Source organism: Zootoca vivipara, chromosome 4 (genome assembly GCF_963506605.1).
Source record: "Zootoca vivipara chromosome 4, rZooViv1.1, whole genome shotgun sequence".
NCBI lineage: Eukaryota > Metazoa > Chordata > Lepidosauria > Squamata > Lacertidae > Zootoca > Zootoca vivipara.
In genome coordinates this window covers 24,482,905-24,504,721 of record NC_083279.1, presented here as the reverse complement: position 1 = coordinate 24,504,721, position 21,817 = coordinate 24,482,905, and the positions used below count along the sequence as shown (strand labels likewise).

The 21,817-nt window shown below is 44.9% G+C and overlaps 1 protein-coding gene and 1 pseudogene across 2 annotated transcripts in view; both read right to left on the bottom strand.

Annotated features, from left to right (window-relative positions):
• The window catches only part of ATP11A (ATPase phospholipid transporting 11A), a 109,403-nt gene that overhangs the window by 55,548 nt on the left and 32,038 nt on the right, over positions 1-21,817 (bottom strand). For both annotated transcript variants that reach the window (XM_060273372.1, XM_060273373.1), the window contains exon 2: positions 497-619. In XM_060273372.1, coding sequence (XP_060129355.1) covers positions 497-619 — 123 coding nt within the window. The remainder of the gene's footprint in view (positions 1-496; positions 620-21,817) is intronic.
• On the bottom strand, positions 7,357-20,067 carry LOC118077591 (major facilitator superfamily domain-containing protein 6-like; annotated as a pseudogene).

Genomic DNA, 21,817 nt, shown 5'->3' with positions numbered 1-21,817 from the left:
GTTTTAATTAACTGATTTGAAGCCACCTAGCGCTTCCCAATGACTGCTTGCAGGCCTGACCCCAAAGGCTCCTGACACTGGGTTAAGAATGCTGTGATTATGATAGGAAGGGAAGAGACTGGAAGGTGTTGTTTGTCATTCAGCTGTTCACACAACGATAATTACAACTTGCCCAGTGGCAAATTTTTCTTCTGGTCCTCTGGAAACTGCCCTGCTAGATATTTCTGGGGGAAAAATGCCTGTTATGACCGTGTATCATAAGAACAGATCAGCAGCGCCTTGTAAGAGCACAGACTAGTGACAATTTGACTATGAGCAAATTTTAATGGTGGGAAGCAACATCTACTTTTTATTATAGTACCCTTTTCCAAGCAGCTGCTGGCAAACAAAGGTAGCTCAGGAAGCAAAAACTAAAATTGTTGGTGGAAAAAAGAAAAAGAAAACTGGCAGAGCAGAGTCAAAAGCATTAGGCAAATTATGCAAACACACACTCTACCTTTGAGGAGACAATTCTGTTATCCGGGTACCTCTGTGGAATGTACGCTTCAGTGCCTACAGGGGGTTCACGATGCCCAACATAAATAGTCCGATTGTCCACCCAATTCTCTTCTCCAGCACACTGTGGGAAAAAAGAATGTGTCATTTTAGTTCAGTCAGTCGTTCTGCACAGACATGAGTCATACACTGAACTGGCTAGCCCCGTCTCTTGGCATCAGTTGATCCTTCATTCTCTAATAGCTGTCAAAATCTTAAACACCCCCCCCCCCCGAAAAAGTCTTTGCCTATCTTCTCCTGAGCGATACTTAGATGACACATAGGAGTGAGCTGTCAAAATCCTGCCTCTAATTGTCTTCAGTAAGTCCCTTACCCCTGGAGCAATAAAAGCAAACCCACACAATTCAAATCTGTTACTCTAAATGGCGAGTTTTATATTTTGTCCTCATATTACTCTAAAGGCATGCACACTGATGCAACCCAGCTCTCTGAATATTGAGCATATTTCCCTAATCATGTACATTGTAATCCAAGGAGCTATTTCAGGAGACTGCCAGGGCTTGCACATATTCGGGTTTTCTCTCCAAACAGCAAAGCTGAGGGGCTACTTGTGAAGTTCTTCCAAGTTTTGAAGCTATGCGACAAATAGTTGCAGGCTGCTACTTGCAGCACAGCTTCTATAAAAAGGGATTGACTATGAAGCCCTGCTTAGTTGGGGAGTTTAACACACTTATTTATTCAAAGGATTTATATGCTGCCTTTCTTGGGGTGCAAACTCCTGCCATGGGAGATTACAAAAGATTATGAAAACCATGAAGTATGGATGGGGAATCCTAATATGAGGACCAAAGGTAGAAGGCCTTTATCTGAAATCTTCTAAAATACATATGTACGGAAGTATACATGATTCTATGCATTATTATTTTGGATGTATGGAATAAGTAGGACTTGTTAAGGAAAGAGTTGTTAAGACTTTATATTCAATTTATTTTAAGTGGTGTTGGTTTTTTTAAAGGAAGTTGTAATGGCCCTAGCCTCAAACTCAAGATTCAGAGGATGGGTTTAGTGACCAGGAAGAGGCTGGGGCAGAGGGCAGTCCAGAATCAGAGGCAGAAGTGGAGGCTGGAGCGGAAGGGGGCCAAGAGGCAGCAATAAGTCAGGCTGGTAAAGAAGCCAGGCTATCCCATTTCTGCTGTGACCGGCTCCTCTCCCCCGGGGTTTCCCAAAATGAGATACAAGGCAAAGGAGCCTTAGGCTGCTGGGGAAGGAACCAGGAAAGGCAGGGACCTTCAGTCCTAGCAACTGTCTCATTGGGGCAAGACCTACTGGGAAGAGTTGTTGTGATCCCTAGGCCTGTGCTCTTTTGGTTTCTTTGAATACACTCATACCTCGGGTTACGAATGCTGTGGGTTGCGCGTTTTCGGGATGCAGACCGCGCCAAACCCAGAAGTACCCGAATGGGTTACTTCTGGGTTTCGGCACTCGCGCATGCGCAGAACCGCAAAATGACATCACACGCATGTGCAGAAGCACCAAATCGCATCACGTGCATGCGCAGATGCGGCGCTTCATGCTACGAACGCTGCGGGTTGCGAATGTGCCTCCCGCATGGATCACGTTCGCAACCGGAGGTATGACTGTAGTTAACTTCACTGACACTGGTGTTTTTTTATTGCTGACCTACTTCTGACTCTGGCTCAGGACAGTCTTGCAGAGATTGCACCATAGAAAGAAAAAGCACACCCCTTTAAGCCAGGGACTTGCTCCTTTAAGATTTCCTTTAAGAGGAGTGGAAAAGGGGCAGGCTGGAGGGAGGGCCTCATTATGAAAACTCACTCCATCTTCATATGAATTCAATTGGCGTTCTCCAAGGTGCTGTACCCACCATCCCGCCTTCTGGTGTGAACTGGTCAGAACAGAGGTAAGGGCAGGGTTCAGATCTTGACAAACTCTCAATGATGTCATAGGGCAGGCATAGGCAACCTTTGGCTCCCAGATGTTTTGGAACTACAACTCCCATGATCCCTGACCACTGGCCCTGTTAGCTAGGGATCATGGGAGTCGTAGTTCCAAAACATCTGGGAGGGGGTAATCACTAATGGCCAAAGAATACATTAGGGAAAATGGATTGTATAAGCCTGTTGAAAATTGTTGCTAAAGACTTCATGTTCTGAACAGTTTACAAACGAAGAAAAATATTTTTTTTGGGGGGGGGGGAAGTATTCCAAAATGCAGATTTAAGTAATTTACACTACATCCTCAAGAACAGAGAAGGCAACCTGTGCCTTGTTAACAAAAGCAATACCGAATAACGAAAGCAGAGTCATGCATTATTAAGGCCATTATTCAACAGAACTTAATTCTTCTCATGAGGGTACTACTGTACATAGTTTAGAGGACAGTAGAACAAAAAGGCTCTCTTATACTGCTTATTGCCAATAATCGATATAATATATACACTATATATATAGTATATAACAGCTATTATGTCTACCATAATAACAACACCCCAAGACAGCACTTTCCCCCCCTATCAAACTACCACTCTGTATTAGATTTCCTTTGGACAATGATATTGATATCCCTGCAAGGAAAGGAAAAAGTACTGCAGCGAAGTAGGAAAAGCAGTGAAGTGTATCCACTGCTTTATATGCTATTACTTAAGCCCATTAAAAGGTACATCCAAGAAACCATAAATAAACCTAAGCATTATGAGTTTCTAATAATAACTTAAAGCTCAATGTACCGAAACCCAATTCCATTGGCACATCAATGATGAAGCATTACTTGTACGCTTTTCTTGCTTCAGCCCTGTCAGCAAATGCAGAACCCAAAAACTGGTGGGAGATCCATTATGCTGTCTTTACTTCACATACCACTGACCACGGTATCCTCCTGGGGAGGCTATCCAAGTGGGTGGGGAGTGGGGGGCACTGCTTTGCAGCAGTGTTATTCCTACTTGGATGGCCGTCTTCAACAGGTGATGCTTAGGGAATGTTATTCGGAACCATAGGGCCTTCAATGTGGGGACCACTCAGGGTTCAATTATACCCCCCAAGCTGTTTAATATCTATATGAAGCCACTGAGTGGGGTCATCAGGAGTTTTGGAGTGTGTTGTCAGCAATATGCTGATGACACACAGCTCTATTTCTCCTTTACATCTTCAGGTATGGAAGTGGATGTGTTGGACCAGTGTCTGGCCTCGGTACTGGACTGGATGAGAGCCAATGCAGTTAAGACTGAGACACTGTTAGTGGGTGGTTCCCTAGACGGGGTGGGTGGAAGACTGCCTGCTCGAGGGGATTGCACTCCCTCTAAAGGAGCAGGTACACAGCTTGAGGGTGCTCCTGGACCCATTGCTATCGCTGGAGGCAAAGGTGGCATCGATGACATAGAGAGCCTTCTGTCAGCTTCAGCTGGTGGCCCAGCTATGCCGCTATCTAGACAGGGATAGCCTCATTTCTGTGGCCTACGATCTGGTCATCTCTAGGCTAGATTGTGTGTTATACATGGGGGTGCCTCTGTAGACGGTTCAGAAACTTCAGCTCACGCAAAATTTGACGGTCAGGTTGCTCACACTCGGAGGGTGACAACACAGGAATAGGTCTTTTCTGTGATGGCTTGCCGTTTGTGGAATGCTCTCTTCAGAGAGGTTTGCCAGGCGCCATCATTACATGTCTTTAGGCTCCAGGTGAAAATATTCCTCTTTATCCAGGTTGTCAGCCATTAAACAACCTATGACCTAATGTGGTGGACCTGTTATTAGGTATTATTATTATTTATGTGATTGTTATATTGTTTATTATTATTATGCTATGTAAAGTATGTTTTTAATATTGTACACTGCCCTGAGACCTTTGGATAAAGAACGGTATGCAAACTGAATAAATACAAAAGGACATATTCAAGACTCCTAGTCTCATCAAGCTTGAATGATGATGTAAATATGACATTGTGTCTCAGTTTAAGGTCATGAAACTTTTAACATAATAGAAAACTTTTTTAAAATAAAATGGGGCGTGAAGTACTCACAAATAACTCAGTGAAGTATTCAGTTTTCTGAAGAATAATGTTTCTTTTTAAAAAATTCAGGAAAGGAAAAAAAATGCAAGCAATGGAATAATTACGGTATCGCATTATTCCATTCAAAGGGAAAAGCTACATTGATTTGCTGTAGCCCAAACAGGAAAAAACGGGGGGTGGGGGGGGAAGAAACCCAGTGATATTTTAAGGCTTTTGTGACATAAACTTTAATGGGCAAGTCTACAAAATCTTTGGGCACCTCATGAGAAGAGAAGACCCCCTGGAAAAGACCCTGATGTTGGGAAAGATTGAGGGCACTAGGAGAAGGGGACGACAGAGGACGAGATGGTTGGACAGTGTTCTCGAAGCTACGAACATGAGTCTGACCAAACTGCAGGAGGCAGTGCAAGACAGGAGTGCCTGGCGTGCTATGGTCCATGGGGTCACGAAGAGTTGGACACGACTAAACGACTGAACAACAACAACAACAAAATCTTATGGTACACTAAATTTGTTAACAACCTCACTGGTGCTACAGCTGTCAGAATTCAAAGTCCACATTTGCATCCTCAGAAGAAAATCTGTATATGGTAGGTTATAAGGATTGCCATTTTACATTTTGAGAAACAAATCTGAGAAATTTATAACAACTTGCTCAATGCATGAGCTAGGATGGGCGTTCAGGGCTCATATCTATCCCTTGAATCACAATTGTTTATCTGGAAAGGTACTAAAAAAACATTATCTGAAAGAGGAAACAAGCCTGAAGGGGCTCAAACAATTTTGCTTAGTTGCTTAACATACATTAGGTCAAGAAATATCCCAGCTGTCCTCCAGGTAAGATAAACTGCATAAAACTGCAGGTATTTTTTTCACCTTGCCTGTTAACATGAAAAGCCCACTTGCTTTTATCTTATGAATTGTTCTAGAAGTATTTCTAAGCTGGTGCTTTGATTGTTTCTGCTCTCTGCTGTAGATGGGACGGTGTCAGCTAAGTTTCAGTGATGAAATGGATGGGATGGGGAAAGGGGCTAAATGACCATCAAAATATGGTACTTAGAGAACAATGGCTTTAACTCTGCTGGGTTACTAAAAGTATGATCTTGTCATGCATTTGGAAGAGGATAAGAGGATGGCGTGATGTGGAGAGATACAGGGAACATAACTGCTGGTTCCCATATATAAAACCTTATGAGCAACACATATATGGAGTTTTCCATCAGATCATATGATGGGCCATCATAAAATAATAATAATGATAATAATTTATTATTTATACCCCGCCCATCTGGCTGAGTCTACCCAGCCACTCTGGGCGGCTCCCAATTGAATATTAAAACAATACAGCATTAAATATTAAAAGCTTCCCTAAACAGGGCTGCCTTCAGATGTCTTTTAAAATTAGGATAACTGCTTATTTCCTTGACATCTGGTGGGAGGGTGCTGCTACCGAGAAGGCCCTCTGTCTGGTTCCCTGTAAACCTCACTTCTTGCAATGAGGGAACCGCCAGAAGGCCCTCGGCACTGGATCTCAGTGTCCAGGCTGAACGGTGGAGGTGGAGACGCTCCTTCAGGTATGCAGGACCAAGGCCATTTAGGGCTTTAAAGGTCAACACCAACACTTTGAATTGTGCTCAGAAACGTACTGGGAGCCAATGTAGATCTCTCAGGACCGGTGTTATGTGGTCCAGGCGGCCGCTCCCAGTCACCAGTCTAGCTGCCGCATTCTGGATTAGTTGCAGTTTCCGGGTCACCTTCAAAGGTAGCCCCATGTAGAGCGCACTGCAGTAATCCAAACGGGAGATAACCAGAGCATGCACCACTCTGGCGAGACAGTCCGCCGGCAGGTAGTGTCTCAGCCTGCGTACCAGATGGAGCTGATAGACAGCTGCCCTGGAACAGAATTAACCTGTGCCTCCATGGACAGCTGTGAGTCCAAAATGACTCCCAGGCTGCGCACCTGGTCCTTCAGGGGCACAGTTACTCATCAGACCACACATGTGCAGAAGCAGGGATTGGCTCCTGCATGGTTCTCAACCTGGTATCCAGCAGCCCTGTGGCTTTGCTACATGCATGCTGCATCCACAGGTACTGCAAGCCCACAATCCAGCACTGGGCTGCGAGAACAGCTCTTCCAGGTGGACTTACTGTCTGGCCAGGATGGGAAACCAACTCCCACCACTGGTCATCTAGGCTGGAGCTAATGGGTGTTAGGAGTCCAGCATCATCTGGCTGGCCACTTGTTTCATCATTTCTGGTCTAGCCCTTAGACACAGCTGGTGGTTTTGAACTATCATCACACAATATTCCAAGGGATGAAAGGATGGTGTTGGCTTCCCACCCTTCTCTGTCTCCTCTCAGCCACTGAGATATGGTCTGAGAGCCTGAACCTGCCCTCTACCCAACAATGCCTAGCATTCTCCCATCAGCCATAGCTGCAATGAGCGTGGGAGCTGAGCACGGCGCCTCACCAAAACGGTCTCCCTTTTCCTGTGCCGGACAGGGTCTCTTACAGTTGGTTTGTCTGGAATACCATATAGGCACTAACAAAGAATTAACAAAGACTATAACCTTCAAAGTGGTAGTAGGGCCACTATCTATCCCTCACTAAAGTGAGCCAGTTATTATTATGCGATTTTCATCTCACACATCCATATGAAACTGAAATATCACTCTTGTTCTCATCTGTCAGGATAATGTCGCACATTGGGGGGGGGGGGCAATTACTGATTTGGCAAAGATCACATATCTTTGGCAATTTTACAAAGCAGAAAGCCTGATTTATGATTTTTAAAATTAATGAAAAGAAGATTTGCCTTAATGCAATATTTGAATAGCTTGACTAGGCAAATCTTCTTTCCATTAATTTTTTAAAATCATAAATCAGGTTTTGTAAATTGCCAAAGATATGTGATCAAGCTAGTAAAATATTGGATTAAGTATGATAAAAACTGAAAATGAGAGTATTTTTCCCAAATTGTTAATAAGACCATAATAGTTTTCATAGAATACATTGAGAGTGTTCTGAATGCTTCACAATACAGCTTGGAAAGGTACCCTTGCATCATCTTACCGACTGGAGAACAGTAGCCTGCCTATTGCCATACAATGAGTTCATGGCTTAGGTGACATTTAAACCAGAGAATTTCTGGCTCACAGCCACTATGCTAACAGATACCCTAGAAACCCAGCCTTTCACCAGCATAATCCTGCATTATACTGTTGAACATTTGCTCAAGGGGAGAGGGAAGAACATGGGCAGATGGTATGCTGATTGAAAGCTGTGCCTGGCCTAGCTTTGAATGAACCGTCTCTCGGTTTACTATTCAACGCGACCTGCACAAGGATATGCCATGCATTGAGATACTCAGATATGAGATAACAACACTTGGCTTGCAGACATGATGGGAGTTCTGTAAAAATGCTGCAGAGTTCTGACCTTGATGAAGCAATTATCGCTGCTTTTCAGATTGCACTTGAAATGGTGTTGTTCTGTCACTTCACAGAAATAGACTGGCAGCCCCTGCTCTTCTAAGCATCTAAAATCCATACAGCGATGTAGAAAATAACACATTGCTCTCGCTATGTTACAGCATTCGTCCCTCCTCTACATTTGTTCTCATCGGATTAATCTGCAACCAAAGAGAGCACACTCGCTGCTTAAAAGCAGATGATGTAGCTCACCGTGTAGGCCTGTTTTGATTTAATGTTCAAAAAATGATGTCTCATTTACCCATTAGGTGCTGCTGCCCTGTCTCGTCATGCTAGGCTTCTGATTGTTAGAACTGTGAAGCTTACAGGGTAGCTGAGGATGGGAGACAACTGCATCTCCAGGAGTCAGATCAGGTGAACTTAGGATCGATAACTATTCCTATAGCCATTCAAAATATTGCCTACCCCTGTCACTACTTAGACACAGAAAGGTACATAGGGAATTTCACATTATTTCATCTAATAGCCAAGTGGGGCTCCCCCTCCAGCCAGTGTCCCCCCCTCCCTACAAGGCAACAAAAAGGGGACGCACAGAAAAAGACGGAACTTTCTGCAAAACTGGAGATTATGTAGGTGGTGGTGGGAACACAGTGGTTTCTCTATTCGCCACAAGCAGCAGACAAATGCCTCCAAATAGGGAGGCAGGAGACTGCACATGCAAGCTCCCAATATGCTGTTATGGAATCCTGGCAACATGAATGCAGAGCGCAGGCACTAACTCTGTCTGGTGACAGGACACTTAATTTTTGCTGATTCTATAGCCCAATAGGAATGATAGCATGTGTCCTCTGCCCTCGATTTCTATTTATTTCCAGGATCCTTTATGCTTCTAGGGCAAAGTTTCTCATACTTGGGTCTCCAGCTGTTTTTGGACTACAAATCCTATCATCCCTAGCTAGCAGGGCCAGTGGTCAGGGATGATGGGAACTGTAGTCCAAAACCAGCTGGAGGCCCAAGTTTGGAAAACACAGTTCCAAACTGTGTTTGGGTCATTGCGAGGGGCATTGAACTGTCACTGGTGCGGGGAGGGGATTTACTAGAATCCACCTATACAGAGTCATACAACTGGTTCATCAAACTCAGAATTGTCTGCACTTACTGGCAATGGCACTCTCCGAGTTTCAGGCAGGTGTTTTCCCCAGCTATAGCAAGAGATGTCAGGGGCTGAACCTGGGAATTTCTGCACACTCTTGAGCTGAGCTAGGGCCCTTCCTCAAGTGCTAACAAGGGCACAGCTATGAAGGAGACAGATGCTTAAAGAGTCCTGGAGTGGAAAAATATTAAGGTCTCGACAGAAACGGCTACATACCGTGTGCACAGGGGTTAGTTACTGCTCAGGTTAGAACCGGCAAGTCTGTCACTTGAAAGGTTTAGCATCTAAGCTTTAAAGCTATTCTGCTCTATTGGGAGATGGTAATGTTCCTTATCTTTTTTTCCCCTTCCCTGCCTTTTATGCCTCCTGTTGTGTATTGAGTCAAAGGATTTTATATCTGTATTATTATTGTCTGTATTTGCATTAGGATAAAGTAACTGCCTTTTGGTTCCAGAGGGTACAGCTACTATTGGTTCATTTAAGCTGCTGTATTTGGATCCTCTGTCTTATTGGTTTCCTCCAAAAGGCAGCACTGTGATTGCTTGATATTGTTCCCTCCAAAATGTATCCCTTCCTAGCTAGTCCCCTGTCCCTATAAATGTAGCTTTCCTCTCCTCAGTCTTCAGTCTTGTTCACTTTAATAAAGAGCTGTTACTAGAGAACTGTCTCCAGCATGTTTTGTCAAGAGAGCTGAAATCACAAACCCCACGTCACAACACCTCCCACCTTGCAACCCATAATTGTTTGCTCCTGGACTTTTATATTTGCTGTAAGAACAAAACCAACAACTGAATAAGAATTTTTACAAGCGTAGCTCATTAAACAAGTGTAATTAATTCAATGTCAGCTAACTATTATATCATTTTGTAAAAGAAAAGAAAAAGAAAAAACAACAACTACAGTGGTACCTCGGTTTAAGAACAGCCCTGTTTACGATCTATTCAGTATACAAACTCCGCAAAACTGGTAGTGTTCCGGTTAGCGAACTTTCCCTCGGTCTATGAACAGAAGCCGAGCAGTGGAAGGGCACCGCGGCGGGAGGCCTCATTAGGGAAAGCGCGCCTCAGATTAAGAACGGACTTCCGGAATGAATTAAGTTCGCAAACCGAGGTACCACTGTACTTCGGTTCTGTGTAAAAATAGGAAAGCGGGTATTTGGAGAGTGTTGGTGTCTATTCAAGAAGCCGAAAAAACACTGAAACGTTTGAATTATTATATGCAATTATAAATAAAACTATGAGAGCTAATGCATTTTTTGTACTATCCATGGATTTTCACACCTAATATTAACAGTTCTAGGCATCTTACACAACATAAATTTGTATCGGTCACAATCTGCTTCTTTATGTATGCTACAAATTCAAGGGTTGTAACAGAACTACATGGAACATGGAAACGACATAAAGGAAACCTTGTACTTAGTCATCTTTGTGTTTTTAGCCACTTATCTGTCAAAAAGGCCGTCAAACTAGCTTATAAGATATAAGCATCAGAATCAAAAACATCATGTTTTTGTATCAATCATGCATCACAACCAAACAAAACTCCCAAAACTACAATAATTTTTCTAGGGATAAGGGAAAGAACCGTCAAAATAACTTTTTAAGTAGCACAGCAGAATCGTGCAGTCCAAGCACACACGTTTTCAACATCACCTCAATAAACGTATATCGTATTAGCACCATACTATTCAACTGTCTTATATTTCCACTATGGCAGATTACTAGAAGCAAATAAAGCGCTGGTGTTTGTTTCCCCTGGCAGAGAAGGAGAAGTTGCTGCCATGATATATCACTTGTCATCTTGAAGCCCAGCCAAGATACATGAGAATTCAGACTGGCATGAACAGGGCATGCGGAAGCCATAACTATACATGAGACACATATTTGGCTGCTCTGTGTTTTTACTTAAATATAAAACGTGACTGCTGGGCTTCTCCTGCACTCAAAATTTAACAAAAGGTGAAACTGAAGTGTGTAAAAAGAGCATTTCTTGGAGCAAAACGAAAGATGCACAGCAGCAAGAAACTCAAATGATTGCAGAGCTGATCACTGTTATAAATATAATACAAATGTTCATAGATATCTTCTCAATCATTACAGTGGTAGTGAAACACACACACACACACCTAAATTATTTTTGTTTGTTTTTTAAGCAAAGTGTCATTCATCATGATGGTTGGTGTATATCTAAGGAGAGCTGGAAAGTGGCAAGGGCCTTTGGGAAAGTGTGTTTATTTGTGCTCTACATAAAGTACCGTATTTGTCCTTCCATAAGACACACTTTTTCCCTCCTAAAAAGTAAGAGGAAATGTTTGTGCGTCTTATGGAGTGAGTGCGTGGTCCCTGGAGCCGAATTGTCCAGGGGCTAAAGGAAGATCGTGCCTTTTTTTTAGAAAGAGCTAAAGGCTAACAAGAGGGAAAGAGAGCCTTGAAAGGAACCCCCTCAGCAGCTGATTGCAAGAGATTGGGGAGGGAGATAAGAGAGTTGGCTCCCTTCGCAGCCTCTCCCGGCCCCTTGCCTAGGCCTCAATTGTTGTCTGCAGAGGGAGACATGTGACTGGCTGATTAGATCTGTCTGGAAACTGTAGAAATGGGTCCCTTTCCTTTCCTAGAAGCTGCAGAAGTGTGAGTTGAGCCCCATAAAAACAGGATTTTTTTTCCCTTTGCAAGGAAACTCAGCAACTTTGAGCTGACCCTAAAAAATGGAGCTTCCCCCCTTTGCAAAAAAAGATGCACAACTCTGAGCTGATCCTAAAAAAATAATAATACGGTATTAGGGGTGAGTAGGCAGCTTTCCCATCATTATAGCAGTGTCCCCAAGTACAGATCTTCAGAGGCCTACCTAGGCTCCCTTGCATCCTTGGCAAGATGATGTAGCACTGACTCTGAAGCTGGGAGCGACCACGGACAAGAAACTCAAAATGTTTGCTTTTCGGTGCCTTTCATACTCTGCCAGTGACTTCTTCCATAGCCATTGCGATTGGGTCTGTTTTGCTCTGCCCCCCCCTCCTCCTCTACCATCGGTCCATTTGCCTGAGCACGCAGATGTGAGGTCAGGTTCCTAGCCAGAGTGGAGAGGGGCAATTTTTGTGCCCCCATGGGCCTGCACCTTTGGCAGAGGCCAACCTAGCCAACCCCCTAGGAACGCCCCTGGAGCTCGCTCCTCAGAAATGAATGGCAATCATTCACTTAAGTAAAACTATGAGAGTATATGGGTGCATGTAGGAGAAGAAGTTGGGTGAAGATTAAGCTTGCTCCGCGCCCCTGGGGACATTAAGAATGAAAAGGTTCTCTCTCTCCACACTTAGGTTCCCTTTCTGGGTCATGTAGAATGTGATGCAATGTTGGGAACTGATTAGATGTAGCTAGAGAGGTACTGACCATGGAAACTTGATAGATGTGAAAGAGGAAAAATAGCACCATCTTCCATATACCTGAAGCAGGGTCTGAACTCACTCCTTGGAGCAGGAAGGCATGCTCTGTGAGGTGCCACGCACACTGATCACGCTGCATAAGCAAACAAACAACAACAACAACTCGTGTCTCCCAGTTCCTAACCACTGCTGTATGTTATCAGCATTTATGGTTGTCCAAGAGAGAAAACCGCTATCTTCTGCCTCCGCAAATATCACTAGCCACAGAGCAGGTGAGACCAGAAGGAACGAGTTAATATTTGCCTACTGTGCTGTCATGACATTGCTGCATAGCGACTGGTTTCTTCCATGCGTACGTCCTAGGGGAGTCGTCCACACGTGGCAATGAGATTGGTTGGGGTAGCTGTGCTGTTGCTATGAGAATAACTTGTCACTATTGGAGGTTTCCTTATTATCATTTCACTGTTGTCAGAGCTGAGCGGAACAGGGTACAGCTGAACCATCACAAGCAGAGCCAAAGTAACTACCACCAGGTTTATCTTATGCGTGCTTACAAAGGAGTAAGTTCCACTGTGATCGATAAAGCAAACTCTCAAGGAAGTGTGTATAGGACTACAGCTTGTAATGGGACCATAGGGCTGAGCTGCCCTGCCATTCTGACTCACTCTTTTTCTATGTATGCATTCTTGAAAATCCTCAGACCTCCATTGTGAGGATGGATTTAATTTGCATTTATTGCTCAGAATGCATTCCACAGCTAAGTGGAGTCAAAGTACTTTGGTTTAAGCGAGCCTCCTGACTCTCGCATGCAACTAAATAAGCTTAAATGTGAGTACTTTAGTTTAACTGGGTCGCTGATGAGCCTGCAAGTGCACATAACCATGGAAACCTGGAAAGTGATGTCTTCATGTTTCTCCAAAGTGAAATAGCTTGTACCTCCAGGCTGTTTATCCCAAAGCCTGGGCTTTGTAATGTCTGATTCTTGGGAGAAGTCTCAGGCTAAATCTGCAATGGCATTTGACTTTTTCAGTGGTTTCTCTGCACTGAGGAATAGAGAATTAATTAATCTTAGTTACAAAGTCCACTAATCCAGAATCAGCAGGAAAACTGGAATTAGAGAAATGGTTAACTAGCTGTTGGTAGAAACAGCTGCTGCCTGTTCTTCAATAATTCCAAGCAACAGTCCCTTCCATTATTTCCACAGAAGTCAATGGAGGAGTAAACGTGATGAGGCTATCTTAATACCGGTATATTAGATATTGGTCTAATCAATATCACTCCTAAGGGGGCCAACATTATGCAAAGGTTTTTTTTTAAAAAAATCCTGAAATGATGAAGACATTGCTTTACACCATTTAACATCCTCACCATTTAACAGAGAAGCTGACACAGAGCAATGGATTCAAATATCAAATCCAATCTCTTCTTCTTCCTATACAGGGCTACCTTCAGATGTCTTCTAAAAGTCTGGTGGTAGTTTTTCTCTTTGACATCTGGTGGGAGGCTGTTCCATAAGACGGGTGCCACTACCGAGAAGGCCCTCTGCCTGGTTCCCTGTAACGGCTTCTCGCAGCGAGGGAACCGCCAGAAGGCCCTTGGTGCTGGACCTCAGTGTCTGGGCAGAACGATGGGGGTGGAGACGCTCCTTCGGATATACTGGGCCGAGGCCGTTTAGGGCTTTAAAGGTCAGCACCAACACTTTGAATTGTGCTCCTAGACCAACACTGTAACCACTACACTAAACCGCACCACCAAAATGCCTAAACTACTAACTAAAACCACAACTGGTGCTGTTGCAATAAAAGTGTGGTATTGTTCTCACAGTCCTCTGTTGGCTACAGCCTATAAGATTACTGAAATATTGTTTGCTCCAGAGATGGTGGTGGTGAGGTGAGCATTCTTTGTTTACATAATTGTGGTAATTATAGAATCATAGAAGTATAGAGTTGGAAGGGCCATCTAGTCCAACCCCTGTAATGCAGGAATCTCAACATGCAGTCTCCCATCCAATTTGAACCCATACCAGACCCTGCTTAGCTTTGCAAATGTGCTGGCAGCTTTATTGCTGTACAAGTTCTAATCTTTTCCACAGGAACATATGTTCATAGAATCATAGAGTTGGAAGAGACCACAAGGGCCATCCAGTCCAACCCCCTGCCAAGCAGGAAACACCATCAAAGCATTCCTGACAGATGGCTGTCAAGCCTCTGCTTAAAGACCTCCAAAGAAGGAGACTCCACCACACTCCTTGGCAGCAAATTCCACTGCCGAACAGCTCTTACTGTCAGGAAGTTCTTCCTAATGTTTAAGTGGAATTTTCTTTCTTGTAGTTTGAATCCGTTGCTCCGTGTCCGCTTCTCTGGAGCAGCAGAAAACAACCTTTCACCCTCTTCTATGAGACATCCTTTTATATATTTGAACATAGCTATCATATCACCCCTTAACCTTCTCTTCTCCAGGCTAAACATACCCAGCTCCCTACATACCCACACAAAAGACTCTGGAAATCTCACCCGCCATCGCACCTGATGTGTTTTGACTATAGGCAATTTTGGCTTTAGGTGTGATCCCTGGAACTTAACCCACCCCCCCTGTAAGTTGCAGGCTTGCTGTATCTGACATGCAAATACTTCCACTGCATATGAAGTTGCCTTTGGCTGTATTCACTTAGCTGTTTGTTCCATTTTCCCAATGTTTTCTTCTGTGTTATATTTGAGCTTCCAGAAAGTCGCTTCCAGAAATCTAGCAGAATATAGCACAAGTTTAACACTAATTTCCACATTGTTTGCTTCCAGAAAAATACTGGTATCTGTTTGCGAGCCTGGAAATACAGAAAATCATGGCAGGTTTGTGTAGTGTTTGTGCACTGGATTTAGCCAATGGCCTGCAAGGTGCAGGAAATGCTTCTCAAGTGGTCTTTCTGAAGGAAAGCCAATTGGAAACAATCACCCCCTTCCCTCCACAGCAGCTGAGCACAGTGGGTGATCCAGATTTCTATTGAAACATGGCCGTATTTCTATTGCAACATGGCCGTATATAGGTTCTGCAGTGTGAAAGGAGCATTAAAAATTGGGGCAGCCATCTAAATATGTTCTTATTTATAATATTTTGTTTATATATTTTGTGAATTTCCCTAGAGAATTGATGCTTAAGGGTGGTATATAATTATTTTAAATGAATGGATAGGTTCAGCTTTTAATTTGCGTGCACCGAATCCTTTTCTTTCAAATTGCCACAAAAATCTGGCAATTTTTGCACAGTGATGTTTTTAAGTTTGAGGCTGACAGAGGTGGCGAACATAATCTACATGCAGAAGACGTTTACTACATATTTCTCTGGTCACAATATAGCAGCAAGCTTTTAAGAGAAATTTGATTTTCACAGTCATTTACAATAATATAGAAACTGATGTGTCCAATTAGCTCGATCAACTTGTGGCTGAAGAAATACGCGGTCAGTTCGGACACGTGACTCAGGACGGAGCAGACCCCGAAGAGCGTGGTGGTGCCATTCAAGTCCTCCAAGTGCCAGTAAAGGAAGGTGAACACAAATCCGTACCCAAAGCCCATGAACCAAGCTACAAAGAGCACGGAGCCATATTGGATACTGCAGAGCAGCTTTATCAAGTCCCAGAAACTAAAGGAGGGCGACTGGCTTGTGTCACTCGGGGTTTTGTTGGAGGAGTCGTGGGAGGAGTTCCTGTCTGCCTGGGAGATGTCCCCATCTTTGCTTTGGTTCTCCTCTTGCTTGTAGAGGTTGTAGTGGAACCGGAACTGGGTGGCCACAATCAAGGAGTGTGTCATTAGCACACCAAAGACGATGAAAACAATCCTGTAGTTCTTGTATTCCGGGGCTTTGCAGCCTTGCCCTTCGATGAGCACATCGATACGGGTGGCGTCGATGCCGATTCCTACCGAGAGCATGGCCAGGCCCCAGCCCAGAGAGCCCCACATGCGCTGGAGCCCGTAGCGATCTCGGTGCTTGCCGAGGTACTGCAGGGTGACCGTGTCCACAATCGTGACCGACGACGCGCTGAAAAACTCCCCTATGATAACAACCATCAGGATGAGCAGGAAGATCGCCTCCACTTCCTGGTGATCGTAGACAAGAGTGGCAGCCCCGGTGGCGGCGGCCGGAGGCACCGTCGGAGGGGTTAAATTCCCCACCGATCCGGCAGTAACAATGCCTTTCGGAGTACTGTGAGTAACCACGCTCTCTTCGGCCCTCAACATGTTCCGCGTGGTCAGAGGGAATGTGGTTTCAGGAGGAGCTGAGCTCGCAGCCACCAAGCTGTAAGAAGAAACGTCTCTTTTCCTCCGGCCCTCTGGCGACGCAGCCCGGGTGGTAGGAATCGCCGAAGGGAGGGAGACGTTTTGCGTGGCTGCCGTCGAGAGGTGGCTGGCGTTGGTAGGAGAGACTGGCGGCGGGAACTTTGGTACGCACCTTTGACGAACCCGATTCCCAAATTGAACAGCACCCAACACAAAAGGGAGAAGAGGAGGACGACTTTCCCTTTTTTGAAGCGGTCCGCCACCACACCCCAGAACAGAGCGCTGCAGAACTCAATGAAGTACCTGATGCCCACCAGCAGCCCGCTCTGGCTGGGCGTCATGCCCAGCTGCTTGTAATACACAGGAAGCAGTGGGTAGAGCGAACCGTAAGCAGCATAAAAGAAAAAATAAAAGACTTTGGAGATCAGGAGATCGTTGTTCACTTTGACACAGTGCTTTTCGAGCCAATCCAGTTCCTCGTCCGGAATGGTGGTGGTGGTCTCTGTCGAAGGTGTATCGCTTTGGGTTTGGGGGTCTGGCTCCTTGGAAATCCCGTTGAAAGGGTCAGCGAGCACATACTTCCTCTTTTGCTCCTCTTCGTCGTCGGTTAAAATAGCTACTTTGTCGTCGGCTGCCATGGCTTACTGTCAGCATGAGCTATGTGCCCAGATCTCCCAACTTTAATTCAAGTAGCCTTCCTCTAGCGACTCCTGTAACTCTCCAGTTCAAAGAACTCAGATCTGAAGCCCATTTCTTCAAGTCAGAGAACTGACGGATGCATTTACAATTATATGGACTTCCATCATCTTCCACCGAGAGGCTTGTTAAACCATAGCTCCAACTTTTTCAAAGGCTATATGCAGGGCAGTGTTTAGCCAGGCTGCAAGGTCTGACCACCTCCTCTTCAAAATAGCAAATAAACAACTTCATGAAAGTGCCAAGTAAGTAAACCAATATCAAGGCCAGTAGTGGGTTTAACCTTCGTGAAAGCCTGGTCAGAAGAAAGTCAGTATAGATTGAATATCTGGAAAAGGTCATCCAATCATGCAAATATCTTGAAAAGTAATAAAATTACTCTTCTGGAAGGCTTTTTTTTGTGTGAAGAGACTTACACAAGCACCTGGCTAAAAGGGTTTAGGTTCAGTTAATGCTAGCTCATTGCAGGTACTCGAACAAGATTATTTCTGAAGTTTCTTGTGACCCATATCTTTTCATCACATACAGACAGCAACCCCATTAAGCTCCGATCTGCTTCACAAGCCAGGCCTCTCACTTGAGGAGTTCGTGCAAATCAGGAAGAACAATGGGTCCCCTTGGCAAAAAAGGACAAGGAAGCAAGACACGGGGAACAGCAATTTCGAATTGCAAAACTTTTACTTGCAGAACTTCTTTCGTATGAAGCCTGACGCCACACAAGTCTCAAATTTCATAAGAAGCGTTATGCTGCGCCATAAGCAAAGCTTTGATTATCAGAAAGCCTGAGGCAACAGATAAATCAGAGCCAATTGAAGTTTGAAGGGGGGATGTCAGCATCGTGCTCTCTGATGGGTCCCCTCAAACACTGTCTGTCCATCCCCAGTAAGTCCTGGTGAGCTTACCTGCCATGGGAAAGGGGAAGCAAAAATACAGCCCTGATGAACACTGGGCAGCTTGGAACACACGTTTATAATTTCCTATAATGCTCTGGAGCATCCTTGACATAGCATCGCACAGGGATATTGCAGAAAATTAATTTTTATTTATTTAACATCACTTATAGACCACTTATGGGACCCAGGTGGCGCTGTGGGATAAACCACAGAGTCTAGGGCTTGCTGATCAGAAGGTCGGCGGTTCGAATCCCCATGACAGAGTGAGCTCCCATTGCTCGGTCCCAGCTCCTGCCCACCTAGCAGTTCGAAAGCACATCAAAGTGCAAGTAGATAAATAGGGACCGCTCCGTCGGGAAGGTAAACGGCGTTTCCGTGTGCTGCACTGGTTCGCCAGAAGCAGCTTTGTCATGCTGGCCACATGACCCGGAAGCTGTCTGCGGACAAACGCCGGCTCCCTCAGCCTATAGAGCGAGATGAGCGCCGCAACCCCAGAGTCGGACACGACTGGACCTGATGGTCAGGGGCCCCTTTACCTTTATAGACCACTTATAGACTTTTAGAGTGCTCACTGAAAGGACAGATCCTGAAGCTGAGGCTCCAATACTTTGGCCACCTCATGAGAAGACTCCCTGGAAAAGACCCTGATGTTGGGAAAGATGGAGGGCACAAGGAGAAGGGGACGACAGAGGACGAGATGGTTGGACAGTGTTCTCGAAGCTACCAACGTGAGTCTGACCAAACTGCGGGAGGCAGTGGAAGACAGGAGTGCCTGGCGTGCTCTGGTCCATGGGGTCACGAAGAGTCGGACACGACTAAACGACTAAACAACAAATAGACCACTTAATATATAAAATAGTATGACAAAATAGTATGACAATCTATACAATCAACAAACCCTTAAAAACAAGTAGGCGTAATAAAATTAATGATAAATAACGAAATGATAAAAACTCCAGACTCACCAAAGTACAGTACAGATAAATGAAAGAAATAGAGTTTGATCAAGAAAGATTCTACATGGTTAACCAAATAACCCATCACCAAAGTGGTGCTGCCTATCTATTTTTTTATTTGCAATTTAAATCCAAAAGGTCAGTACTATGGAACCACCTTTTTAGTTGGGTGGTAAAAGAGACATGTCCTTGCCCAACAAGAAACGATGTACCAAAAATAAATTGAGGCAAATAATGTTATAAATTATCTACCTACTGGTTAAGAGAATAAAGGTCTGCATTTCAAGTACATTTGATAGCTGAACGCCTCTGCTATGACCCTAGATCTAGGTACCGTAAGCGGAGATACTCTTGTGGAATTATTTTTCTTTCACGTTAATAAGCAGGGGGACGTATTTTATAATAGATTAATGCATTCTGTACTGCGCTGAGCTTGATAGCAAATGCCATGGGGAAATTGTTTAAGTTGCTTCTGCGTGGGAAGATAAGGGTAATCACAACTTCCAGATGTCTCTGCTGTTCAGCGATACATTGAAAGGTTGCCTAACCTTTTCAAACCACAGCTTTCTATTCAACAAGAACAGTGCACAAGGTGGTGTGTACTACAGGGCTCTGATTTACTGCCAGAGTGTGTGTGAGGAGGAGGGAAGGGAGGCCATGATGGTTAACATTATCACTGCTTTATAAAGCAATAGGCTTCATGCAGGCCACATGACAGCGCCGTCTTAAGCGCCCCTGTCGCCATGGTGCGCCGGATCTCTCCGGCGCCCTTCCGCCCCGTTTCCCGGCGCGGTGGGCGGGTGGGCGCGACGCTGCTGCGCGGCGGGCGGGCAGGCACAGCGCGATCTCTCCGGCGCCCTCCCGCCCCGTTTCCCAGCGCGGTGGGCAGGTGGGCGCCATGCGCAGCTGCGCAGCTGCACAGCCGACCAGCGGACCGGCCGGCCAGCGGGCGGGCGGGCGCAGCTCGCGGCGCCCTCCTGGCGGGCCGGCGCCATGGTGCCCTGCGCCACCGGGGGTCTACGACGAGCCGGCCCTGCCACATGATATAGAATGTTCTGAAGTCACGTGATGCTGCTGTTCAGTTGTGGCTTTGTTCCATAGGGAGACCACCTGAGAACCATTTGTAAGTCACTTCGTAAGTCTCTGTGAGGATGGGGAGCCTGTGGTCTGCCAGGTGCTATTGGACTCCCATCAGCCCCAGCCAGCAGGGGCAAGCATCAGGGGTGGTTGGAGTTGTCTACCAATAACATCTGGAGGGCAGCAGATTCTCCATCCTCCCTTGAAAGAACTTTTTTTTTTGAGGGAATAAAAGGAGAAGCAGCAACTGTTGTGCAAACAGAAAACAGATGGCAGCTCAAGCTACGACATTTCTCTTTCCCACACAAATTAGAGGGTCTTCTCAGGTACTTGGAAACTCTAAAAGTCCATACTCTGCATTACTTCCTTTGCACGTAAAAGGTCCCATGTTCAATCTATGACCTCTTTGGGTAATGATGGAGAACACCTGAAGAAACCTTGAAGAGCAGCTTCTAGTCAATGTGGATGATACTGAGCTAGATGGAGCAATGGCCAGACCCAAAGAAAGGCAGCTACCTATATAGGCAGCTACCTATATTCCTAACCTTCTCAGAAAGTACACCCTAAGAGACAACAGACTGATGGCGCAGAATCAGCAAAGGTCTCAGGAAGGGTCTCTAAGGTTTTCAGCAGTTGGTACTGCACTCAACACAAGTTTATAAACTAGATGAAATCTATCTGGGGGAAAAAGGATTTGAATAAAAAACATAGGAAAGAGAAGAAGGCAGTGCTCTCCTATGCTTCCTTGTGTGGTAATAAAACTCCTCAATTAAATCTCAAGCAGAAAGATCCTAAGTCACCATTATTACAGTATATAGCTCATAACTGTCTCCTCAAAACATAGAGTTGATCCATCATTGGATTTTTTCAGTGCTTAGCAAACAAGCACAATGCTTAGTAACAGGATTATGATATTACATTTGCTATAAATAGCCCAAAGCATGGGGAAGGGAAGCTGAACCTTGTGTTCCTACAGCCACACAGTAACAGACAAAGTTAAAAATGCTTTGGCTGTTGCACAGATAAGCATTTAATAACTGAACAGAACAAAGTTTCTGTATCCTTAAGTCAGTAAGTATGAATATTGGAGACTTCAAAAGTAAGAATCAGGCTGTTGTTTAAACATCTCCACAAGCCAAAATGACAGTAGATGCCGTCTTTGGAAATTGTTGTTGTTTAGTCGTGTCCGACTCTTCGTGACCCCATGGACCAGAGCATGCCAGGCACTCCTGTCTTCCACTGACTCCCGCAGTTTGGTCAAGCTCATGTTCGTAGCTTCGAGAACACTGTCCAACCATCTCGTCCTCTGTCGTCCCCTTCTCCTTGTGCCCTCAATCTTTCCCAACATCAGGGTCTTTTCCAGAGTCTTCTCTTGTCATGAGGTGGCCAAAGTATTGGAGCCTCAGCTTCAGGATCTGTCCTTCCAGTGAGCACTCAGGGCTGA